The sequence below is a fragment of the Hemicordylus capensis genome, chromosome 4 (assembly GCF_027244095.1).
Source record: "Hemicordylus capensis ecotype Gifberg chromosome 4, rHemCap1.1.pri, whole genome shotgun sequence".
In the NCBI taxonomy this organism is placed as follows: Eukaryota; Metazoa; Chordata; class Lepidosauria; order Squamata; family Cordylidae; genus Hemicordylus; species Hemicordylus capensis.
The window spans coordinates 160647290-160674241 of NC_069660.1; the positions used below are offsets into that span (position 1 = coordinate 160647290).

Below are 26952 nucleotides of genomic sequence, written 5' to 3' on the forward strand. Positions count from 1 at the left end.
CATTTTTAAATATCTGACTGTAGAAATCAATGAAGACGTCCAGGATCTTAATGTAGCTGCGACTGGGTGCAGCATGTCCATCCCGAAAAACTGTAGCAACAAAGAGTGGCGTTCATGCTGGAACTCGAGTCATTTCATGTGAAAAAACCGATTTGCTTCGTTTTTAAATATTTAATAGATCTGCCGATGCAAATACAGTCCAAAGCGAGAGAACCCCATGCGTGGGGATGGCCCTATCCACCCCCAGGACAGCATCCCTCCAGTGGCTGTCGCTGGTATCTATCTTATGTTTCTCTTTTAGATTGTGAGAACCTTGGGGAGCCATTTTATTTATTTAGATCTATGCTAATTGCTTTGGGAGCTTTTGTTGAAATTGAAAAGCAGGACATAATTATTCACCGTATAGCCTATAATTATTTACCTAGAGGTGCATTGCACTTTTGCTCTGAGCAGTGAAACATGAAGATTCCTGAAGTTGGATGGTTGTGTACATCTAGCTTCTTTTGAATTTGTATGATTTTTGTATGACCGGCTGCCAAATGCAAACAAAAATAAAGGCATCTACATGAATTAGGAAGTGCCGCTCCCGCAGCGGCTGACTTCTCTTCTTTCTTGCCCCCTTTTAAAGAGCAACTCACTTCAACTCCCGGCAAGTCACAGAAAAACTGAAAAGCAAGACGGCAACGTAGCAACGCTCTGTTACCAACTTTATACAGGCGGGGGCAGTTGCCAGCATCACAGGATGATCGGGAGAGCAGAGAAGCTCATGTTGTATCATGCCTACAAAATACTGAAAATAACCAAGTCTTATGGCACCTTGCCTAAAAGAACTGTTAGCCTTTAAACTCAGCCTTGTGGGGAAAAATACTGACATACCGTCTGAATTTCGGCTGCAATCTCTTGCCCACCTCCGGAAGTGAGACACGCCCATTTTAAAAACAGTGGGGGAAATGAGGCTTTTAACTTGCCTGTGATGAGGCAGAAGGTCTCTCAATCCCAGCCCAAAAATGCATTAGAGGCTGGTGGTCATGAACTTTAAGAAATATCTCATGTGAATTAGAAACAGAAAAGAGCAACATGTATACATTTACATCAATGGTGCACGGTTCTGCATGCCCTTGAGCAGATATATAGCTTAGTGGTAGCCCAGGTTAGAACTAGGACCTTCTGTACCCTCCACACAATTATTTGTGCAGTGTGTGTACATTTATTTATTTTGCTGGCAATCCATAGGAGCCACAAGCAAAAAAGACTAGATGCACGAATGTAATGGCACCAGGCCAAGGGCAAATTTGTAACACAGGCTGCTTCCTAGGGATGTGCATGAACTGGTTTGGCACCTCCTTACGGAAGTGCTGAACTGGCTTGGGCGCCTGCAGCTGAACTTGTTCAGTGGGGCAGGGAGAGGTTCCCTTAAAAAGCAGGTCCTTACCTGCTCCTGTGCTACCTCACTGTATTTCAGGTGGCAGCACTAGCTCTACAGAAAGCTGCAAGTGGCTGCTGTGCTGCTCCTTGCATGCTCCACACCTGCACAATGGCCATCTGTGTGGTCAGCAACACCATGCACATGGGGTGTGCTGCCGCTGCCAGTGCATGCAGGCTGCAGTGCTGCAGTCATGCTCAAGTCTTTTGTAGAGTGAGTGCTGCGCCCAGAAAAGTGGTGAGGTGGCCCAGGAGCAGGTACGGACTTGCTTTTTAAGGGAACTGCGCCCTGCCCTGCCCAAGCCTAATCGGGCTTATCCCCACTGCTTCCCCTCCATCTTGTTGGTTTTGAAGAACTAGACAATGGATTGGTATCCTTCAGCTTCTTTAAGTCTCTTTGTTTAAGCTCCCATCATTTGTAATTGCCTGATTTGTATTTATAGGCTGACCCAGTACACACATATCTATCTTGAATAGTGTCCTCTTCTGGTTCTAATGCCATTTTTCTATGCACTCTGGAGACTAGAGGCCTAATGCATTTACTCACATATTTAATCAACTCATTTACTCATCAAACAATAGTTTTGAGTGCTGCAATGTAAAATATGCATGACAATGAAGCACAAACTGAGCAGAGTTAAACTTTATTGTACAGAACTGGTAGGCTATTGCAATAATTTGGATTAAAATCAGAAGAAGACAGTGTCCTTGGAACACTTTTCATAACATGAAAACCAAATACACAACCAGCTTCTCATCCAGTAGTGATGTTGACCAGTGAGACATTATTTATACACATTAAATATAATAAAAAAAATATTTCCATCAATATGTTTAATTCTCCATGAAATAAGCATTTCTATAAACATTTTATGTTCAATTCAAAAATGTAACAAATGCTTTTTTGCACATTAGAAAGATATAAAACAAATATGGTTTCCAGACAGACATAGGAATCATCTGAAAAGTTTGCCCTACCAAGCAAAGGTGAGGATCACTTTCCATCTAAGCCTTTTGGGCCCATTTTACCAGGAATGTCTGCTGTCTCCTGCACAATCTCACTGGCATTAATGAAAACTGTGCAAGAGCACAAAGGGCACAATCCACTAAGAAGTTCTCCTCTTCAAGCCCTTCTTTTTCTTCTAAAGGGGCTTGTTCATGAGAACTTTCCGGTAGATTGTGCCCAAAGCCTACTTATTGGCAAAAGAGAACACTGAGTGGGGTGGGGTGGGGAAGGCCTCCCTTAGTTGCAGGATATGAAATTATTTATGGAATTCTGAAAGTAAAGGCAGCATTAAAGGAAATGCAGTTTTTATGTCATCTTCCCATTTAGTAGCTTTACAACAACTTTTTAAAAATTACTTTTGTCCCATGTTTTATAGACGTGGCCTGAGATTCAAGCCCTAAAAACAACAAGTGCCTCTACAGGGTGCAATGACAGCCATAAACCTTTGAGATGATCTGAGACGCCAGGAAGCCGCCTGGCATTAGGATACATGTGCTTTTTCTTCATTACTTTACCCTGCCCTCTCTCTCTTCCCTGAAGAAAAAACTTTTATGCAAAATAAAAAAATATTATGAATAATCTTTAGCAACATACTAAACACTTAGTTCCAAATTATTTGTTACCCATCGTTCAACATCTAGGCATATAAAATAACATGTAAAATATGAAGGTATCAGGACGTGGCTTTCGGCAAGGCAGCTGGGAAAGAAGTATTCCACATAAAACAGGATTCTCTAAGCAACTTCCCTTCAGAAAGGGGCACATCAGAACAAATGAACGACACAAGAAATTGGTTTCCAGGCTGACTCTCCTGTCTTTTTGTTTTTTCCTTCCCCCTCAAAAAGGTGCACCAGGGGAATCTTCATGGGGCTTCAGCTGCTATGTTCATTGTGCTCTTATGTTTGGAAGCCAGCTGGAACTATGTGCTGCCCTCTTTGGGCGAAGACAACAGTGGAGGCTGTTGTGGTGGCTGTGTGCCGGCAGCGGTTTTTATCGAGTTCAGCGTTTTGCTAAACCAAGAGTTTTTGGCAGCTTGGATTTCACTCATAAGTGCTCCTCTCTGATGCTCTAGCTCCTGAAGGAAGAGAACAGTCAAATAATGATCAGGAAACTATTTAACAGACCAGAGAATCTCAGTCATTTGTGCTGAAATTAACCAATTGTATTTGTTAGAGATGGTATGCAATTAATAGATAACCGCTGCTCCGCTGCGGCCAGGAGCACATTCCTTTGGTTGGTGTGCCAGCTGCAACCCTTCCTTGGGATGGTTGAGCTGGCCTCTATCACCCAAGCCTTAGTCATGTTGCATTTGGATTACTGGAATGCGCTCTACATAGGGCAACCCGTGAAAAATATTCAGAAACTACAGATGGTGCAGAATGCAACTGCCAGATTGATCTCTGGGATTGCTTGAAGTGCACATATTACTCCAGTCTTGAAGGCATTGCATTGGCTGCCAGTCTGTTTCTGGGTACTATTCAAAGTGCTGGTTATTACCTTTAAAGCCCTAAATGACTTGGGCTCCAGATCCCTTAGGGCAGGGTTTCTCAATGTGTGGGTCCCCAGATGTTATTAGACTTCAACTCCCATAATCCCCAGCCCCAGTGGCCTTTGGATGATAATTATGGGAATTGAAGTCCAATTACATCTTGGGACCCACACGTTGAGAATCTCTGCCTTAGGGGCTGTCTGCTCCCAGCTGAATCTACTCATCTGACTAGATTGGCTGGGAGGGACACATGCTAAGGCCTGTTTATCAAGCATGTGGGACAAAAACTTCTCAGCTGTTGCCCTCAGATTGTGGAACTCGCTCTCAGCTGAGACCTGCATGGCTCCTTCTTTTCCAGCCTTTAGGAGGGAAGTGAAGAATGCCATTTTTATTCAGGCTTTTGGACAATAAGCTGTCCCTTGTTCTTTTTAATTTTTTTGCTGCATTTGTTCTGGTTTTATTGAATTGTTTTTATCTTGCTGTTAATTGTCCTGGGGTCTTAGAATGAAAGGCACTATATAAATATAAACAAATAAAAATAAAATATAAGCAAAGAGATACAGAATCAGTGAGGTGTCATCTTTTAAAAGACCAATTAGTGAGTTAAAGATGCAATAAACCTTCAAGTTGAACTGAATTTCATGTAGGAGTTCTGTGTACCTCATCATTCCATAAGCATACAGAATTTGGTCTAATAAAAGATATATCACCTTTACCTACTTTCATAAGAGTAGCCACACCAATTATGTAGCAAGGCCACTACCGGCCCCCTGTTTAACCCACAATGCCCCACACATCTGATGTCACATGCAGGGACATGGCGAAAAGCAGAAACGGGGCCACGCAGCCCTGTTTGCAAGCTGCTTCAACAGTGGGTTTCCAGCATGGCCGGAAGTGTCTTTCCCCGCTTGGAATGGCAGAGACGTGTTCCCAGCCAGGCTTGGAACCCAGCACTGGCCGAAGCTTCTCACAAACGGAGCTCTGGCAAGCAGGGAAAGGCACTCCCGGCTACGCTGGAAGCCCGCCGCTGGCCGCTGAAGCAGTTTGCAAACGGGGCCATGTGGCCCCGTTTCTGCATTTCCCACGCCTCTGCATGTGACATCAGATACAGCGTCGTGGCAGCCAGGGTTCTTCAGAGCTGTTCAGTCAATGTTGGCTGCGCCCCTCAGCCACACTAATCTGTTATAGCAAATACATCTGAAATTCTAACATATATAGTACAGCATGAATATTTGTAGACAGAAGTCCACTTTATAGAAACAGTAGTTACCACTTACAGTATATAGTATATTTCAAGTGTTCCCTTTCATGCCACAAATGTGAAAATCTTTAAGGTGCCACGGAACTCTTGTTTCTACTAACTTTTGTATTCCTATGTATGCCAAGATGGGTGGCATACCACAAGAACAAAGTAATCAGATAGTGACAAAGAACTTGTGGCTAACATGGCTCATGTATTTCTTGTGAAGAAAGGTTTTTGATACATTGATGATAATTTCTCAAACCACATGTAGTAACCCTGACCAAGTAAACAAATCTTACAAGGCTAACACAGTTTACTATTGTGAAAGGCAGCTTCCTCAACTTCTTGCAATATCTGCTGGTGCCTTGCTAGGGGTTAATTTTTGCACTAGCAAAAGGGCATATACACACCACAGTTCTGCTGTGACCATAATAAATCATTCATACATGCCCCAGTGTATTTGCTGGCTGCCTTTTAAGAAGAAGCCACTAAAAAATGCCTTAGTTAGTGGAGGTGTTCACATCAAAGAAGCATCCATCATCTTCCCAGTATAGCTAAAGGATTTGGGGGTGGCATAATCCACTCTTTGCACACTGAGGGATGCAAATGCAGCTTGTATGTTCCCAGCAATGCAACACAATGCTTATAAAATCACATTACCTGTATTTTGCATTTGGCTTCCACAAGTTGTAGTTTGGTCTGTGCTAGGTCCAGCTCCATCCCTCTCAGCTGTTTTTTAAGAGCATCCTTCTCATCATCTGTTTCTGCTTCTTGACCTTCTCTAGGCACAGCAGTCACTTTCAGTGCCCCTTCTTTACTGAAGATTTCACTGCAATGTTTGCAAGCCATGACTTTACCCTGTAATAGTCAACCAGTCAGTCAATTATTAGCTATCATAGAGTTATGTTCTATGCTAAGTTGATGTCTTGGTGGCAAAGACACTGAGCAGAGTCAGGTTTCCCTTTCTTGGCCAAGAGGTATCAGCTGTTTCTTAGATGATACAGCAGCAAAAGCTATTACAGATTCTAGCACCAGCCTGGCTTATCGGAGATGCCAATATATCATATGTGCCAGAGATTGGATCATGTCCACTTTCAGAAACCCCTTTCTGAATGCATTGCTTTTTCTCAATCCCCTCCATCCTGCCACCCTACCTTTGAGTCCTTGCAGTGCCACACTGTTTTCCAGGAATCATACTTGACAAATAATTCAGTTACATAGCCCCATCAATTCTCTTCCTCCCCACAACAAGGCTATCTAGAGTTTTTCTTCTGGAATTGTACATGCACACACACACTTTTTCAAAAGGGAGAATGCAAATTTCTCAGAGCAGGGGAAAGCAGTGTGGGAAAGTTCACAGCTCCCCTGTTGTCAAGAGACAGAGGCAGCTAAGAGGAGGAGAAGCATCTTCCATACTGGTCATGTCTGTAGTTAGAACAGAGTTGCCACATATTATATTAGAGAGCCAGGATACAGTCCATCGTTATTAACTGGCTTACACTCACACTTATTTCAAGTCTGCACAGACTACAAGAAGTGAGAGTTTCATTTTTCTCCTGATTTCCTTATTAGAGAAAGAGGTCAACTTGTGATGAACGGCATCCCTCATCAAGGAAAGGGAGGAAAGGGCTGGAGTTAGCAATCATGCAAGAGAGACTCTTTGGTTTAGATCAGCAGCTGAAAAGTGGCAGTGGCTCCATGAAGGCCAAATGGCATGGATACAAACTGAAAAGGGCCTTGGGGGCTGGCAAAGGCCGTCTTTTCTCGGTCTTCTGCCTTAAGAGGAATCTGCCAATACTCCTTAGGTCTGTTGAGGAAAGAAAGGCAACGGCCAATCATCTAGTCCAGGGTTTCTCAACGTGTGGGTCCCCAGATGTTATTGGACTTCAACTCCCATAATCCCTAGCCCCAGTGGCCTTTGGTTTGGAATTATGGGAGCTGAAGTCCAATTACATCTGGGGACCCACACGTTGAGAAACTCTGATCTAGTCGGTGCATGGCATGGGGTAGGCTTTTGATTTCTCAAAAACCTATACAGAAACGTGTGGAGCCATCTGGCTTGGGCACAAGGATGACAGGGCTGCGCCGGGGCTCCGGGACGGTTCGATAACTCCCAAGTTTAACATGTCTTGGACCTCTTTCACCACAATCTGCTGCTGCTTCCAAGGTAAGTGCCTCCATGCAGTGTGGACAACCACTCCAACCAATTCCAGTGTTCAGTGGCCTTGGTTAACCCAGGTTGGGTGGAAAATAACCGTGGGAAGAGCTCCAGCAGATCCTGCAATTGCTGTTGGCATTTAGGAGTGAGCCTGGGGTCTATGCGAGGGTTTAGTTCATCGGCTCGAGAGGCTGTAGCCTGCCGAGGCCTTGTGCTTGTCAGAACTTGGGACATGTTGCCAAGGATGTGGACTGCTCCTCTGCTTGAGGTTGGGGATCTCCGGCCGCTGAGTCATTGACCATACCTAACACCAGGGGTCCTTCCTCTATGGTGGCCATCACCACGGGGATTATAGGCCATGTGGCTTCATGCAATAGTGCCCAGAAACTGGGCACATCTCGCCCCAACAAAAGCGGGCAAGGTAGTGCCGGCATGACCACCAGCGCTAGTTGCTGTTGCTGGCCTGACAGAACAACAGGGACATGTACAGCTCTCTCCTATGCAGGTAGATGCAGGCAACCCGACCTTGAACTTGCTGGGGAACATGGGAGGGTACCAAGGCTTCTTGTATCATCGAGATCAAACTGCATGAGTCCAATAGGGCCTGTATGGGAGTCTTGAATACAATGGCGGGTACCCAGAAGGGCTCCAGACCTGTCCACATTGGTGTTATTGGCCCCACACGGTCCAGTCCTGGCAGTCATACTGCAGATGGCCCATTTGGCTGCATGTACAGCATGGCCCCCTCGTCCGGGACAATTTGCCATTCCTCCCTAATTGCGACCCATCCATGGCCCCAAGAGGAGGCAGACGCCTGGTCCTTCAAGGTCCTGTCTATTGCCTTCACAGATGGTCCTCTTGTTTGTGGGCTTGCCACTTCTTCTGGGGATTCATTTGGCACCTGCCACCTTCAGCTCTCATCCCATTCTGGCCCCTCATCCCTGGCCGGGCTGCCTTTATATAGCCCCTGGCACCCCAATTGTGTGTGAAGTGATCCTCGATAGTTTGCAGGGACTTCAGGATAAATCTGCCTGATAAGCTGCTCCCTGCCCCCTTCGCTGCACCAGCGGTGATACCGGGCAGGAAGAGGGCAGAGTTGCGGGCCTAGCCCAAGAGCAGGCACAAGGGCCACCATGTTTGTCCCCCGTCACGTGTGGTCCAATCAGTGCATAGGAGCGCCTGCATAAGCAGCTGGCTCCGTTCCATTCTCTCTCAGTTGCTTTGCAGGCAGGCATCCTCCTGTCCGTTCCTTAATTCAGTGGGGGATATTCCAGTCGCCTTTTGGGGCCGAGTAGGAATTTTTTGGGTTTCAGCTGATTGTCTATGGTTGGGGCCTTTTTTCTCTTACTTCTCACTGACTTTGTTAAGGTTGTCACTGGGTTATCTGGTCACTTAACAGTTGAGTGCGGGTTGGGGTAAGTTAATTTGCAATGGTGTTGGGCTGGAGGACCGTTATGGTGAGTGGGAATATGGAGGAAGGCTTGGTGATTTTGTGACTCTTGGGCTGGATCTGCTCTCGCTCAGATGCATGTCAGCAAATGCCACTAGGTTGAGGTGGGCTGGCATGCATCGCCTCATCAGGGGTTACCTTGTGGTTGAGATAAGGTTCAGACTGATTCCAAGCCGAATCAAAGCCCGGTCCTTCATCCTCCTGTGGGCATACCTCCTATGAGATTGACCCACATAGGGGATACCTGCACTTTAGTTCAATTCCTCGTTGCAGGTTTGTAATTATTTAATAAAGTGGCCCTAGTTTCTTCCAACTACGCATGTCAGGTCATTATTTGGGTCTGGGTTCGCAATGTGAACGCACACCCTCCATTCTGGAGGAGATGCAAGCTAAAGGGCTTTAACATTCCTGTGTGAAAAACTTCCTGGCCACCTCCTCCACCTGAGGTATCAGAGAGAGGGTTGGGTCCAGAAGTACTCCCAAACCACGAACCTGTTCCTTCTGGGTAAGTGTAACCCCACCTAGAACCAGCAGAACTATCCCATTTCCTGAACTGAGGCTTCCTACAATGAACATCTCCATCTTGTTTGGATTCAGTCTCAGTTTGTTGTTCCCTCATCCAGCCCATTACTATCTTGAGGCAGGCATTTAAGGAAGTTATGCCATTGCCTGATGAAGCATGGAGAAATAGATTTGGGTGTCATCACCGTACTGATAACACGCTGCACCAAATCCCCTGATGATCTCTCCCAGCAGTTTCATGGCATCTAAAAGAACAAAGCGACAAAGCCAGGTGAACCTCAATGGGGAGGCTATTCCATAAATGGGGTGCAACCACCGAAAAGGCCTTCTCCCTGGTAGCCACCCGCCTCGCCTTGTTTGGCAGGGACACCCGGAGGAGGGTGTCTGAGGAAGATCTTAAGGTTTGAGTAGAGATAAATGGGGCAAGGCTCTCTTTCAGGTAACCCAGTCCCAACCCATTTAGGGCTTTAAATGTTAAAACCAGCACTTTGAATTGGGCCCTGAAATGGATTGGGACTATAATTGTCTAACTCTGAGGGATCAAGTGTAGGCTTCTTTAAAAGAGGTCTAATAATTGTCTCCTTTAAACAAGAAGGCATCCTACCCTCCCTCAGAGAATCACTTATGATCTCGACCAGGTCCTCTCCAACTATCTCCCTGCTTGAGAATATAAGCCATGTCAGACAAGGGTCAAGAGAACAGATGGTATAACGCACAGTTCCAAGCAGCTTGTTCATGTTCTCAGGAGTCACAAACTGAAACTAATCCAATTTAACCACACTGGATAGTTACTGGATAGCTCCGCTAAAGACTCTGCACCAACAATGGAACCTAGGTTGGTTCAAATACGACGGATTTTGTCCACAAAAAAACTCATTAAAAGCTTCACAGCAGCCAACTGATGGCTCCAAAGTCGGAGTGGAAGGGGCCTGTATAATGTCCTCGACCCTTGCCCTCATCAATGCCTATTAGGTCAAGATGTCTTGAACAGCATATCTCAGATCACACAGTGGTCCACTAATTTCCTGCAGGAATGGCTCACTGTGATGCTATGAGCCATTTGAAAGGAGTACATCCTCTGTGGTTTACCTCCACCTAGACAGTCTGTTAGACCAGCTTGCCAACTTGCAGAACAACTATCAACAACATATGACTATTCTTAATGTTATCTCAAATTCAGAGATACTGTCCTCACCTTTAAAACCTCCAGTTCTTCTTTACTGGCTGCTTGCTGTTTCTCCAGCCTGCTACTCAACTGGGAACAAATCTAGGAGGAGATAACATGCTTTCAATAAATTCTGCATTTTAAAGAAAGAGAAAATTGAACACATTTTATCAACACATTAACACTGCAGCATTTTATAGCCTATTGTAAATCCTGATTTTGCCAAGAATGATTTCTCTCACAGATGACTGACAAGTGTTAGCAAGGCTGATAATGAAACACTATAAATTAGCATTTAGAAGATGCATCCTTAATGGAGTGAAGGATTAATTAGCCTATAGCTTGTGGCTGTTAGATATGACTAGTGGGAAACTGCTTGCGACTGGACTGGGAGATGGCTAAGTGGTTCATTTTAACTTCAGTTAGCAGGTTTTACTTGGAAAAAACACAAGAAAAAATCTACACCAGACAATTATTACTCCTCAGGAAGTTGAACACACTAAAAGGAGAGCTGAAAGATAAACAGAATCCTCAAACATTACTTGTTTATATTCTGCAATAATGGCAGTTGTCTTCTTTATTTCAGATTCCGCCTTCTCCAGCTGTTTCCTGAAGATCTCTTTCAGCTGCATAAAGAAGGACAAAAAAACAGATTAGCACTAAACTTTGAGAAATATCTCAAGCACTCAAGAAACTAATCACTTCCTTAAATATACCCTTTCTCCACAGAGAAGCCTACGGTTCTGTATTGCCAATTCTCATTTCTTAACGTTTGCAGTATAATTCTTAGTTAAGCGTAAATTATTTCCAGTGTGTAAGGATTGATGCAATTATTGTTTTCTGGTTTTGATGACTCATTAGGACCAAGATATGCAGTGCAATATCTTCTACCCAAAGAGAGTATCTATCTATCTATCTATCTATCTATCTATCTATCTATCTATCTATCTATCTTATAAATTCTCCAAGGCAGGCCATGAGTGGGGATGTGGCAGAAAGGAGGCAACTTGCTGACAGTGCACGAGAGTTCAGAAAGCTAGAAGGCAGCAGCCAGAGAGGAGAGAGAAAGCCAGGGAGTTTGCTGGCTAGGGTCATGAAGCAGGGAGTTTGGGGACTGGGGACAGAGTTTGTGGAGGGCTGCAACATGAAGGGCCAGGGAATTTGGCAGAAGGGGGTGAGTGGCGGTTCACCGCCTCAAAATGCGCCAAGGAGGGTACAGCAGAAAGCGGTTGGGCAGCGGGGAGGCTGTTAGAGCCTGCCTGCCACACCTGCTGTCGGAAGGGAGTTTGCCGGCTGGGATCGACTGTCGGTTGAACCGGAGAAAGTCTGCATTGGGCCACATCAGCAAGCGCCAGCGAGTTCGGTAGAAAGGGGCGGTTGGAGGTTGGCCACCTTAGAACGCGTTGGTATTGCCCTTCCACAACACCTGTCAGCCAATAAATGGAGACTGAAGGACAGTTGGACAATGATAGGTTGACACAGGCGAGCGAGGGAGCTGTGTGGGGGGCAGAGTTCGGGAGCGAGGGAGCTGTGTGGGGGGCAGAGTTCGGGAGCGAGGGAGCTGTGTGGGGGGCAGAGTTCGCGAGCGAGGGAGCTGTGTGGGGGGCAGAGTTCGCGAGCGAGGGAGCTGTGTGGGGGGCAGAGTTCGCGAGCGAGGGAGCTGTGTGGGGGGCAGAGTTCGCGAGCGAGGGAGCTGTGTGGGGGGCAGAGTTCGCGAGCGAGGGAGCTGTGTGGGGGCAGAGTTCGCGAGCGAGGGAGCTGTGTGGGGGGCAGAGTTCGCGAGCGAGGGAGCTGTGTGGGGGGCAGAGTTCGCGAGCGAGGGAGCTGTGTGGGGGGCAGAGTTCGCGAGCGAGGGAGCTGTGTGGGGGGCAGAGTTCGCGAGCGAGGGAGCTGTGTGGGGGGCAGAGTTCGCGAGCGAGGGAGCTGTGTGGGGGGCAGAGTTCGCGAGCGAGGGAGCTGTGTGTGGGGCAGAGTTCGCGAGCGAGGGAGCTGTGTGTGGGGCAGAGTTCGCGAGCGAGGGAGCTGTGGGGGGGCAGAGTTCGCGAGCGAGGGAGCTGTGGGGGGGCAGAGTTCGCGAGCGAGGGAGCTGTGGGGGGGCAGAGTTCGCGAGCGAGGGAGCTGTGGGGGGGCAGAGTTCGCGAGCGAGGGAGCTGTGGGGGGGCAGAGTTCGCGAGCGAGGGAGCTGTGTGGGGGCAGAGTTCGCGAGCGAGGGAGCTGTGTGGGGGCAGAGTCCGCGAGCGAGGGAGCTGTGTGGGCGGCAGAGTTCGCGAGCGAGGGAGCTGTGTAGGGGGGAGAGGACGAGCGAGGGAGCTGTGTAGGGGGGAGAGGACGAGCGAGGGAGCTGTGTAGGGGGGAGAGGACGAGCGAGGGAGCTGTGTAGGGGGGAGAGGACGAGCGAGGGAGCTGTGTAGGGGGGAGAGGACGAGCGAGGGAGCTGTGTAGGGGGGAGAGGACGAGCGAGAGAGCTGTGTAGGGGGGAGAGGACGAGCGAGAGAGCTGTGTAGGGGGGAGAGGACGAGCGAGAGAGTTGTGTGTGGGGGCAGAGAGGACGAGCGAGAGAGTTGTGTGTGGGGGGAGAGAGGACGAGCGAGAGAGTTGTGTGTGGGGGGAGAGAGAGCAAGGGGGTTGTGTGGTGGAGAGAGAGAGCGAGTTGTGTGTGGGGGGGATGCCACAGGCTCAGTGCATGACCGCACAGATTCTCTGTGAGGGGTCAGCTAGTTTATAGATTAAAGGTAAAGTGTTCCATCAAGTCGATTTTGACTCCTGGTGACCACAGAGCCCTGTGGTTATCTTTGGTAGAATACAGGAGGGGTTTACCATTGCCATCTCCCGTGCAGTATGAGACGATGCCTTTCAGCATCTTCCTATATCGCTGCTGCCCAATATAGGTATTACCCATAGTCTAGGAAACATACCTCCAAGGATTCAAATTGGCAACCTTCTGCTTGTTAGTCAAGCATTTCCCTGCTGCGCCACTTAAGGCGGCTGTATTTATAGATTAGTTTCCATAAAATAGAAAGGCCTTCAACTAAAACTGTAGAAACGAACTGGAATCTTTCATTGTTAGTTGTAGTTAAAATGTGCAGCTTTTTTCTTTCCTCAGTGTTTTGTTATCGTGTGCGCATGTGTGTGTGTATAATATATCTGTACCCATATATCTTGTAGTGCCCCATAATCTATCTTCTCAATTATACTAGGCCTGAGACAGACAGACTTGCCAGGGATTTGGTACTTGTGTTTTGGCTGAAGTGGACTTTATACACAGGGCCAAAGAGTCCACACTATCCACCAGACCACAGCTAGCAGATTCCATAGCTAATGGCAAGTGATGCTGTACTGGCTACTTGAACAAGTTAGAAAATGATCATGAAAGATCATTTGAAAGATCATGTTGGGAACCCCTGCTCATTTGAGGATATGTTTATTATGAGGATATTGAGCAGTTGAGGATATTATTATGTTACATGATGATATATTTATTGAGGCTGTGTATTGGATGCGCCAATGCTAAAGAATCTGCAGCACTCCCCCACTGCTGTGTGGAGGTGGCCACGCCCAGCACGGCCATCACCACACAGTTCCTCACATTTCTGGTGCTGTGGGCTGGGTGCCTCATCTACAGGAACCAGAGCAGCAGAGCAAGCAATGCAGGGACATCTGGGAACTCAACTTGTTCTAGTCAGAGCTTGAAAAACAAGCCAGGATATGAAACCAAAATCCCAGCAGGGGTGGATTAAGCTTTTTGCTGCCCATAGACAGCCAAGGATTTGCCACCCCTCTCGGGTGGTGGTGGGTGGTTAGTTACTTAGTTACATACCCGTCTGCAGCCCATTTTGGATCTTTCTCTGCATGTGCGCGAGTGAAGAAAGGCCCAAAACGAGCCTTTCAGCCATTCGTGAAGGGTGGGGGGAGTTGGAGGCCCTTGAGCAGAGACACCCGGTGTATGACATGTGCCCTGAAGGTATGGGGAACACTCCTCTCCCTTGGTTCTTCTTTTGAAACATGTTGCAAGACTTTGTCTTTTCATCTCCCTTACAAAATAATATTTTTCCTCCAGCTTTTCACTTTCCCCCACTTGATCATTCCTACAGATTTTTTTAAAGTATATTTTTTTGTTCTAGTTCTTCCCATTGTATGGCCTGTGGAGGATCCTTTAAAAAGTGCTGTGTTTGTAGGGCTAAATTAATTACCCACAAAGGCTGCCCTCATTGTTTGAAGTTCACTAAGCAAGTGTGAACCCCGACTTCATGCTTCAGTGTGGGAACTGGTTCTCACAGCTTCAACCACTGTGTCAGAAGTGATTACCCACAGATCCTGACATTCTGTTGCTTCTGTCTGTCATGACAGAAACAGCAATTTGTTTGTTAGTGATTACGTTATAGAGGCAGATGCCAAGGCCTGAGCATAAGTCTTCTGAGCTGAAGGTGCCAGAACAGGCTCCATCCTGAGAGGAGCTGGCTCAAAAGTGGCTTAAACTCCATTCCAAATCCAAGGCTTTCAGCTCTGATAAATCTAAGAAGAAATATCAGAAGTTGCCTTCTGTTTTTCGCTTTCCATGTTACTGAATCTGAACCAGAGGGACACAGCCTTTTATGTAGTCAGCAAAAACCAAAGATTAGAATAGCTGGGACAATGGTTTTTCCCATGACACTCTATGGATGCGAAAGCTGGACTTTGAAGAAGCAAGACAGTAAAAATATTGACACTTTTGAACTTTGGTGCTCGAGAAGGCTTTTGATGATACCATGGACAGCCAGGAAAACAAACAAATGGATCAAAGAACAAATCCATCCAAAGTTTTCACTCAAGGCACAAATGACCAGGCTCAAACTATCATACTTTGGACACATTATGCAAAAACCAAGCTCCCTTGAGAAGTCTATAATGCTGGGGAAAGTTGAAGGAAAGAGAGGAAGAGGATGACCAGCAGCAAGGTGGATGGACTCGATTACGACAGCAATGAATGCACCACTGAGACACCTTAAAGGCCAAGTTGAAGAAAGATAATCCTGGAGAGAATCTATCTATGTGGTCGCTAAGAGTTGACACCGACTTGATGGCACAATCAATCCATCAATCAACAACTGAACAGCAGCTTTTTGGCTTAGACAACTTTGATACCAACATCATTGGTGCCAGTCTCCATTGTCCCCTGCTACCTGAGCAAAGAGGCACCTTTTAAAAGTGGTGATACAGGGCTCTGTGGGTGCCAGAAGTCAAAATTGACTTGACAGCGCACTTTACCTTTTACTCTTTATTTAGCAGAGGGAGAGCACTATCCAGCCTGCACACAGCATCCCTCCAGGGGCTGTTGCTGGTGTCTATCTGCTTCTTTTTTTAGATTGTGAGCCCTTTGAGAACAGGAAGCCTATGAATGTAAACTGCTTTGAGAACTTTTGTGAAAAAGCAATATATAAATTGTCATCGGTTTCGTATTTTAGAAAGCAAGTAAAATCATGGCTTTTTACCCAGCATTTTAAATGAGTGTTTTCTTGATGTTTTTGCTTCTGTGCTGAGTTTCATGGTTTCACTGTGTATGTATTTTTTAAAATTTTAAATAGATTTGTATTTTTTCTTATATTCCAATTTAATATTTGAATTGTTTTAATTGTTTAATCGTCTAGTGTTGTTTTCAAACTTCACTGTAAACCACCTTGAGATTATTTTATTGAAAGGAGGTATATAAATCTAACAAATAAATAAAAATAATGCCTGCTCTGACACGCTATGTCTAGCCCATCCTAGATTGGATGTAATCACAGTTAGACATCCCTAAGCCTTGAGAGGATTTAAGTGTACAAACTGAAGCTGCCCTGTAAGGCGTGCTCCTAACTATGCAGAAGAAACTGAACCTGGGGCAAATGCCCCAAGTAGTAATTTCCGACCCAGCACTGGTGCATGGGAGGCTGGATGGGTGCAGGGAATTCTGGGAGGATCCATGCAGAGGGCGGGGAGGCTGGGAAGGAGCACAGAGATGGCTGAGGACTGTAGTTCCTCTCAGAGATTTTCCAACAGGTTTCTCCATGCTGAGTTGGAGATTAAAGAACCAACACTCAACCCCAGCCACTGTACTACATGGAATAATTGCCCTGGGATTGTCTGCCTCCAAATGGTGGGAGGATGGAATTACCCTTAGCGGGACTTCCGAAATTCCAAAAGCCTAGTGTTTGGGATGATGGTGATCGGAAGGTGGAGGAAATTTGTATAGTTCCTCAGAGTCAGATCACTACCTGGTAGAGTATGCACTTCCTACAGCACCTTGCTTTTCCAGGGGTGGAGGACCTAAGAATGGATCCAGAATGGATAAAGCTGATGGAGCTATTCTAGGGTTTCATGGTGGTTAGAGGACTGTCCTGCCATGTCTGCGGTCAATGCTGTCGAAGCACTGATCAGTCTCTGAAACAGAGAATTGATTCAGATAGTTGACAAGGTTGCTTCTGAGCATCCTGTCCTTTGTGGTCAAGCCAAGTACCCCATCTCCTCCCCACACACACATTTCTGGGGATATATGAGTAATTAAATGACAGGGACAGTGGTGGCAGAAGACTTGTGATGAACTGGATTCATGGAAAAGCAGCCTGAGGGTCTACAGATTTGGTGGGTTTGACATCACAGTGAATCCTGGCTTGCTTTAAACCAGAACTGGAAGGGGAAGGGCAAAGGCACAAGCCCGAGGCTTAGAGGTGTCTTGCAGAATCCTATTTTAATTCTGTGCTTCTGAACCAGACCTGTGTGTATGGAATAAGGTTTGTTAGTTAATTCAAATCCATTTTGGGAGGAAAGAACGTACGAATGCTTTATTGGACACTAGAAATGTGCATTGTTCGGCATACTCTAGATAAACCCTTAGACAGTTTAACAATTAGAAGAGGCAATATGAAACTAAAAGGTTTTTAAGTTCTTAGAAAAAGACAACAGGGAGGAGGCTGTATTGATCTCTCTTGGAAGAGGGTTCCAGAACTCTGGAGCTGCTAATCAAGAAAACATTGTTCCTAGTGGGGGCCTATCTAACCCCCATGTAAGATGGACCAGAACCTTATCAGAAGATCTTATTTGCTGCTGGAAAAAGGTGGTGGTGGGCATGGAGCTTGTATAGAAGATGCTCCCAGAAATACTTAGAACCCAAGCCATATAGAGCTTTAACACAAGCCATATAGGGCTTTACAGATAAGAACCAATACTTTGAATTGGGCCTGGAAATGAATTGGCAACCCACCGCAGCCAATTCAGAGCATAGAAACATGTCTCCAAGACACAGTACATGCAATACATTTGGTGCCTGAGAATGAAATTCCATGTGGAATTTCACTCCCTCTCACTAATTAACACAGGGAACCATGCACTAGGAAGTTCTCTTGTGGAAGCCTCATTGAAATGAGTGGAGGTGCTGTGAGAGCACTACTGTTCTCTTGCACAGCTCCAAATCATTTTAATGGGGCATAGGAAATATTTCCAGTTATCTGCATCCCATGAACGAAATATGTCCTCCTCTTGGTCTGCCATCCTTAATTACACCCAAATACAGCTACCTGAAAGAGCCACCTCAGCTTGCTTCTTGGAAGGGCTGTGTGAAGTGCAACTACTCACAGTAATTTACAAGCTTTCACTAGTTTTCTATACCTTTTTGATACACTTTAATAGTTTTGCACAGTTTGGTAGATTTTCCTCTTATGGTTCAGTAAAGTTAGTGTTACCTGAGCTGTTTCTTCTTCCTGTTTCCGCTTCTCCTCTTCAGTCTCCACTAATTTTTGTTTAGTCAGGAGCAGTTCCTTGTTCAGGACATCTGCTTTGTCTTCAGCCTGAAAATTCACAGAATGGCTCAGCTACACAAGAATGACTCTTAAGCAGGCAATTAATGTGACAAGGAATCTTTTCTCAGTGGAAGGTGGACTCCCCTGAAGACATATGGAAGCAGCAGTTGTATGTGTGTTTGTGAAAGACAGCTATCCCCCACATAGGGCATATTTTCAATCAAATGATGACAGTATGGACAAATGTAGAATGGCGGTCTACACTTCTTAAACAAACAAACAAACAAACAAATAAATAATATAAATATTGGCCTTAGAGATCTAGGTTCCCACCTATCCCTTTATAACCAATCTTCACTTAGGAACTGTGTGATCTTTCACTTATTCAACATGGAGCTGATTAAACACAGAGCAGGCCATTTGGGAAACATTCGCTTTTATTGTATTCTTTCCTCAAAGATTTTAATTGTAGCAAATATCTGCTTCTTCTCTTTACCAGAGATCTATCTTCCCCAGGAAGACAGATGCAAAGTTTTATCTCAAACACACAAGGAATTGTTTCTCTGACAAGGGTATCTTGTTCCCACAGAGTTAGAGAATCCCTAGTCTTGTCTAAAGACCAGACTAAACCATGATGTGGAAGTTCCGTAACCAAAATTCCTGATGCCTTTTTCTCTTTGAAAAGGAGGCATTTCACTCCCAAGTTGGATTGGGACTGTTGTGTGCCCCTATGCTGATTTCACAACTTAGATCAGGGTTTCTTAACCTTGGGCCTCCAGATGCTGATGGACTACAACTCCCATCATCCCCAGCCACAATGGACATGAGGGCCCAAGGTTAAGAAACCCTGACTTAGATAACCCCCCAAAACTCCTATGAGCTGCTGAGGCAAAAACATATGGGCACAATTTTGTATCAGTAAGTTGTCCCACCACAATGGATAGTGGCAGGGAGAGAATTTGGACTGAGGCTACAGTGCAGGGTAAAGGCTTAGACACACACACAGCCCTGATCCAAACTGGGCTTCCCCCTCAGCTGCTTTCTGATAAATGAAAATACATCAGGAGTTCCACTCACAGAACTCTCATGCTATGTATAATTTGGCCCTAAGATTATGAGCTATAGTAGACCTCCTCCCATGCCTCCATGCTATTCTCTCACACTTCTCCTTTTTTATTTCCAGTGCTGAAACCTCAAAATGTGGTGTTAAAAAGCTGCACAGAGTCCTCCTTTGTACACAGTGGACAGAAAACACTTGAGCGCGGGGGGTGGGGGGAGAAGGGCATGCTTCCTACTGAGACTGAAGAACTTACAGCCTCTTGTGTTCTTCCCTATGAAACATTAGCATGGGAGCAAAGGGTTGTACATAAGAGAATAAAATATTAGTCAAACTACATGTGGCAGTTACAGCAATTTGTATTGATAGGACTTTCCCTAAGTGCTCAAATAATTTCACATACATTAATTCTTCCAACAACCTCAAAAGTTAGGTCAATATTATAATTATTTCATTGCAATAAGCACAGAAGTTCAGATCCAAAGAAATTTATCAGAATAAGAGATCAGAACTCTGAAGTACATTATGAAAATTTCTCTGTGGCAAATAAACTGTTGCAATATACTGGTCCTTGCTTGAAAAACTGAAGGCCCATATTTTCCAAACTTCTGTATCATTCTGTCAGAGGATTTGTTTACCCTTGTAGTGGCAGCCAAACAGAACACTATTCTTTTGTTTACTATTATAAACCAGACCCACCCCCACAGGTAATGCCCCAAAGCACAAAGATGCTTTGGGGCATTACCCCAAAGCATGAAGATAATAACAATGCTTTTTGCCCCAAAGTGTGAAGATAACAATAATTCTTGCAATTCTAGTCTCCGATTGCAAATATGATAGGGTGATTTCTGTATGAGAGTTCTGTTGAAGCCCAAAGCGTGAAGATAATAATAATGCTTTTTGCCCCAAAGCGTGAAGATAATAATAATTTTTGCAATTCTAGTCTCCAATTGCAATTATGAGATGGTGATTTCTGTATGAGAGTTCTGTTGAAGCCTGGCCACAGATTAAAACTTTTCTCACCTGGTCCAAGTCATTTCGAAGAGCTATTTTGCTCGTTACAAGTTCATGGGCAAGGTCATCATTCTCTTGCTCAAGCCGCATGCTGGCTTCCTGAAGTCTGCGGTTTTCCCTCTGCAGAAAAAAGAGAAACCACCAAAACAGGAAGTTAATGCTTGTGAATGCTGTGCAAGACAGAAAGAAAGGAATTCTGGGGGAGTGCAAAATGAAGAATGCAGGAGTGGTACAAGTAAGACAAGATTGCTGCTTGAAGGGCAAGAGTGAATTAAGCCAGCAGTGCGGCAGCTTCAAAATCTCATCTGATACAATCTGCTGAGGAGACAAAACAACACACCGCTCCTAGAAGCACACCCTGAAAATCAGTAATACTACTTTAGTCCCGACAACATACTGCAGGTGGTTATTTAAATTTAAGCAGCAAGTAGACAGTGATTGTAAGATTTCCATGCTGAAGGGAAAATCACTCTGTTCCACATATTGACAAGAAGTGCTGAGGATAAAATCCCACACAAGACACATTGTTAAGGTGACCACTATCAGAAATTAATCCCAAATGTGGGAGGGGAAAAAAAAATCTTGGTTTCATATCTTCCATATGGCTTGTAAACTGTAACAACTGTTTAGTTTCTAATGGATCTTAGTAGCACCTTCCTAATCGACTTTCTGTACCTCACATGACTTGCAAATCCTCTTGATCTAGCTTGCCAAAATTCATGCAAGCAACAACAAAATACACATATAGGAAATCTGTTGAGGATGGGGACAAACAGGCAAGTCCAGGCCCTTTAAATGGTTTAGCCTTGAATATGACACGGCTTACTGAAATTTAATTTTGTATTTTGTTCTGCTTTTTTAACACTGTGTGTTTTTAAGATTGTTTTGATTCCTGTTCAAGTGTAACTCAGCACGGAAGTTCACAGAACTGGAAGCCAGGGCAACTCCCCACTCCCCCCGCCCGTAAATATATAACATGAGAGCAGCTGCTTTAGGTGATTCTTACACATTTGCTGACATATAGTCCAAAAGAAATGTAAGATTAATGGATAGATACAATATGCAGTTATTTTATCTGCTCAGAATGGTAGAAAAATCCTATTAAATCAGAGTGTAAATGTCAGGGAAGCAGGACAAGGAATCAGGGTACTTCTAGGGCCAAGGAATAGTTGTAATATATTATTATTATTATTATTATTATTATTATTATTATTATTATTATTATTATTATTATTATTATTTCTTGTTTACACAGTCAGACAGGTGTTATTGACTGGTTTGTTTTATCCAGACATTGAGTCCTTCTCAAGGACCTGGGATGCCAGAATTTTATCATCAATACTGTTGGTTATTATAGAGATCGTCGCAAAATATAGGCTGTTCCGAGTAAAGCTGCCTTTAGTAATTGGCTGACGGTGATTTCTGTGGCCCCTATGGTGTTGAGGTGCTCTTCAGGGTCTTTTGGAACTGCACCCAGGGCGCCAATGACCACTGGGATTATTTTGGTCTTTTTCTGCCACAGCCTTTCAATTTCAATTTGTGGATCTTTGTATTTGGTGATTTTTTCTATTTCTTTTTCTTCTATTCTGCTATCCCCTGGTATTGCTATGTCGATTATTTTGACTTGTTTTTCTTTCTTCTAGACTACAGTTATATCTGGTGTATTGTGTGGCAGATGTTTGTCTGTTTGTAGTCGGAAGTCCCATAATATTTTTACATCTTCATTTTCGACCACTTTTTCAATTTTATGGTCCCACCAATTTTTGGCTACAAGTAGCTTGTATTTTTTGCAGATGTTCCAGTGTATCATCCCTGCTACCTTGCCATCCCTTTGTTTGTAGTCAGTCTGTGCGATCTTTTTACAACAGCTGATTAGGTTGTCCACTGTTTCAGCTGCTTCTTTACAAAGGCGGCACTTGCTGTTTGTTGTGGATTTTTCGACTTTTGCTCTTATTGCGTTTGTTCTTAGTGCCTGTTCTTGTGCAGCCAGTATTAAACCCTCTGTTTCTTTCTTCAAGTTGCCATTCTTAAGCCATTGCCAGGTCTTGGTGATGTCTGATTTTCCACTTATATTGTGCAAATATTGACCATGCAGTGGCTTATTTTTCCATTTTTCTGCTCGGTTCTTGACTTGTTCTTTCTTGTAGGCCTGCTTTCTTTCATTGGTGTTGAATAGTTTCGCATTATTGACCATTTGAAGTGCATCTTCTTCACTGTCCTTTATATATTCTTCAAGGCCTCTTTTCTCCTTCTCGTTTCTCTTTCACAACAACCCTGTGAAGTAGGTTAGGCTGAGAGAGAAGTGACTGGCCCAGAGTCACCCAGCTAGCATGATGGCTGAATGGGGATTTGAACTCGGGTCTCCCCGGTCCTAGTCCAGCACTCTAACCACTACACCACGCTGGCTCTCCGTTATTATTATATATAACTGATATAATGATCAGTTACCAAACATGTTATGGGACTATAGGTGGATCTTAATCAGCTAGATGCAACTGTGAAGAAGAAAGAGATCCTATCAAGAAATTATATGCCTGCTTGAGTTATAGCACTGGAACAATCATGACCAGATGCTGTTAGAATGCAGAAGTATCAGATAAACACATCTTTATTAGGAGCCATTGATGGGGGGGAAATGTGTGCTGAAATTATTTAAACACTATGCCATCCATTACAAAGAAGAAAGGATGGGGGGGTCACATAAATCCAATTATGAAACAATTGTATAACTCAGGATAAGGATATTCTTTTAGAGGAAAAGTGGAGCACAAAAAAACTCAACGAAATAAATCTATTAAATTTGTGATGCCCCTTCACAGACAATTTCACTTCTACAAAATATGTTCCCAACATTCCAGCTGTATTTGTGGAATAGCAGCGATTCTTCCAAAACCCACCCCATATCATGGCTCTTTCTGCTGTTCTGAAGGAATTTGCATATGCCCTTAAGACCGAGAAGTTTTACCCAGAAAGTAGCTGTAAAACCTGCAAATCAAGACCCTGCTAGAAACTGTGAAATTTACACTGCACACTATATGGGGAAGTGCATTTGTTCCCCTTTTAAGAAGACTATCTTTAAAACAACTCTTGCCTCTTGGCAGACAATGCAAGGGAAAGGTAATTTCTTGTGACTGCAGACATCAAATTGGGACTGCATATACACAAAGCTCTCCTGGCTTTTACCGAGTTCTGATGCATTTACATGAATATGGTACTGCTGACTCACTACTGGGAATGATGCTTCCCCCCAAAGCAGTTGGGGTGATGATTCTGAGAATTTAAAAGGAACCAACATTTTTAAAGGGAAACATGAACTGCAACTACTTCTCTCCCTGAACTGCAAGAGAGTAGAAGGAGAGCCATTCCCTACACAAGATGGAGGAAGCAGAAAAAAGTGGGCTAAGGAGTGAAAGCAATCCTTTAACTAAAAGCTCTTCAGGTATGTGCAAATGTAGTGTAAAACACGCATAATTCTGTATTTCAACCACAATATGCAAAAAACCAGATAAGATAAACAAAGCTTAAGGTAAGCAAAACTATCTGACAATGGAGAAGAGTGGCTCAAGTTGGCTCAAAGAAAGAAAGAAAGAAAGAAAGAAAGAAAATTCAAACCAACCCTAAATTCTACAAAGAATACCAAATGGTTATACATCTTGAGACAAGCCAGTAGAAATACAGCTAGTAACTTAGCTGAACATTTTGCAGCTTTGAAGGGAACTTTTCTGCCTGAACAATATCTTGCTTGACATCCTCTGCTATGTGCTTGCCAAAAGCTTTAGTGTCTGCGAAGCAAGTAGCACAAGGTGAGTTTCAGACTCCTGACTCTGTACTCACAGACAAGTGGGCAAGCAAGCTGTGTGATAGGAAGTGCAGTGTCCTCCCCTCCTGTAATAAATGGTTTGCCAAATTTAAAAGTGGATATGGTTTGTCTATTACAACAAATGACCAAGTCTAAGATATTCTTATTTTCTGCCTGATGGTCATTACCAGACTGCCTTTGTACTCTAAATAAGCATTTTAACTAATTAGGGTCCAATTCTAACACAGCATTTTTCTTCCACAGATAATTCCTCCAAGAAGGAACGCTGTCTCATCAGATTTAGCCCTTGTTCTCTGTAATCCCAACCAAGGAAAGTGTCTCTGCTTCTTCTAAAAGCAATATACTTAAATTCTGAGAAATGCTGAGAACCCCAGAGGAAGACACTTAAAATTACGCACCTCAAGGAATAAGCAGGCTAGTTGTGTTGCCTCTAGGGAAGTTTCAAATCCAATTTAAACCTAACTTATTTTTAACTACTATACTCTAGAGGCAAACTTTTGAAACCATGCTAGCCAAATCTAAGATAACGATTTAAACAGAGACTTTCTGTACTAATCCCCCTTGGTAACATACTGTTGCACTCCCAAGGCAAGTTGTAGGTCTCAGCAGCATCAAGTATGTATGTGTGTGTGTGTGGGGGGGGTGGGGATTACTTGTTATTAGCTGTCAAGGAGGATACTGCATTTCCAAAACAGAGAGAAGAATACAAAATGCAACAATATACACACAGACAAAACTTACCTCCATTAAAATCACAGTACAACTACTGCTTTCAATCATAGATATAAAGCCAAGGGGCGGGGGAAGTAATCCAGTGAAATTCAAATACCAACCAACAGTAATTAGGAAGCAAATAAAATCCCAGTTTGAGAAAGTTCTGCTGCAGGATCTTTGGCTGGCTTTTAAAAAGGCATAACCTAGTCCAGCTTTGACCTGTTAAAGCAAACATTTGATTGAAAAGAGAAAGTTTCAAGCCAGAAGGCAAGTCCCAACTCAGGAAGGCTGGTAATCTCCTACACTCTACCCTCAACTATCTTCATCCAGCATGAAGCATGAATTTAGGCGGATTAGCCTTGCAGATGCAAATAGATGTAACTATTGTTCCTCCTAAAGGTGGGTGTGACTCAATGTGTCAGACACCTTGCCACACATCTTTGTTATATTTTATTACAACAGAGCAGAAATTTGGACACTGAGTTTGAGATGTCATTTGGTTTGGAATCTTGAGGATTCAGCTCAAAGGAGAAAACTGAAATGCAAGACAAAACATTGCAGATCGTCATCACTACCAAGCAATAAAAGCTAAAGTTAGTCTAAGAGCTTTGTGGAAAACATCAAAGTTTTTCCACTGTGTTGTCTGTTGCTATGAGTAATTTAAATACACATTCTTCCAGAGTGTCCTAATTCAGAGTTTTGTGCCTAGAAAGAAAATGACACTCCAGAGTGATTATTTTTAACTTTGCCTACAGTCAGGGAGATCAACTGTAATACATTGCCAAAGCAGAAGTGACTGAGCTGTCTATATTAACTCTGCAGTAAAATGATATAAATAGGCTAAGAGGCATATACTGGACAACAAAAGTGACTGTTGACACAATCCTATATACCAGGGTTTCTTAACCTTGCGCCCCCAGATCTTGTTGGACTACAGCTCCCAGAATCCCCAAGCAAAAGCCATTGCAGCTGAGGATTCTGGGTGTTGTAGTCCAATAACATCTGGGGGCCCAAGTTTAAGAAACCCTGCTATATACAATTAGTCACAGGTCAATCTCAAAGAATCGGGAACTTTCCCAATGCAACATACTTTGGATTACACAATACAGGCCCAAGACATATTGGGGCCTGAGCCGGGAAAATCCAAATCTCAGTTACAAGGGGCATAACCTATGGGAAAGTTGTCCTGTATGAGTCCTGTTTAAATGAATGACTGTACTTTTGCATAACTTTCATGACTTCCTGGCTCCCATGGAGTCTCTCATTCTGTTACTTAAATTGGTATAGTGCATGGGATTGAATTTATATGATTTCATACCACCTTTTCTGTGAATGGGAAAAATCACAAGTTGCTATTTTCCAGTTAACAGAAAGAGCTGTGATCTCGCATGAGCCCATGGTTGCTATATGGTACTGTTCACAAAAGGAGAGAGCTCTTTTTGTGTGAAAGTTAGCCATCAAAAATGACACAGTCTATATTAGCAAGAGGACAAGCAGCACAGTGGGCACTCTGGAGACCAGCTGGCTTATTGTGACATGACCTTTCTTTGCAGACCGCAACAGACATTGGCCAAGGTCCAGACTAGTGTTGCTCTTGTGGAATGCAAGAAAATAGTGCCTCTGAATGGTTTGCATTACTCCACAATGTTTCACATCTGCTAGCAGAAAAGCTTTTCTGAGACACATACAAGACTTCAATGTGCTATGCAACAACTAGTTAGTACCCCATGTTGCGCTAAAGATTGGACAACATTTTGCGCTAGCACAAGAAACGGTCTGGAACAAAGGGTACTTTCTTCAAAAAACATCCTTAAGTAATATCCTTACACTAGTGCAACAGCATTATGCCAAAGCAATACTAATCTGGATTCTGCTTGTGGTCAGTTAGACTTAATTAGTGTAACTTCTTTTTATGCCAGTCTCTCGTAGAAAGCTTGCTAACTTGGCAAAGAGGTGCCTGTTAAAGTGGTGGCTCTTTTGCATTTAGAAAGTGAGAGCTACTGCCCTATCCAACCCCTCATAGTGCCATCCCAGTGGCCCACGCTGGCATTTACTTTGCGTTTCTTTAGAGACTGTAAGCTTCTTTGGGACAGGCAACCATCTTCTCATTCCTTTTGCTATGTAAACTACTCTGGGAACTT

General features: G+C 44.1%; 1 protein-coding gene across 11 annotated transcripts in view; it reads right to left on the bottom strand.

Annotated features, from left to right (window-relative positions):
* Positions 1 to 2050: 2050 nt before the first annotated feature.
* The window catches only part of RABGAP1L (RAB GTPase activating protein 1 like), a 301913-nt gene continuing 277011 nt past the window's right edge, over positions 2051 to 26952 (bottom strand). For 10 of the 11 annotated variants that reach the window (XM_053243766.1, XM_053243767.1, XM_053243764.1 and 7 more), the window contains 6 exons: positions 20287 to 20397; positions 18150 to 18254; positions 10998 to 11081; positions 10486 to 10557; positions 5821 to 6018; positions 2051 to 3503 (listed from right to left, as the gene is read on the bottom strand). In XM_053243766.1, the coding sequence (XP_053099741.1) occupies positions 3348 to 3503; positions 5821 to 6018; positions 10486 to 10557; positions 10998 to 11081; positions 18150 to 18254; positions 20287 to 20397 (726 nt within the window). In that variant the 3' untranslated portion in view covers positions 2051 to 3347. Of the gene's footprint in view, positions 3504 to 5820; positions 6019 to 10485; positions 10558 to 10997; positions 11082 to 18149; positions 18255 to 20286; positions 20398 to 24838; positions 24893 to 26952 lie in introns of those variants that run through there. The other variant, XM_053243777.1, reaches the window with a different exon arrangement.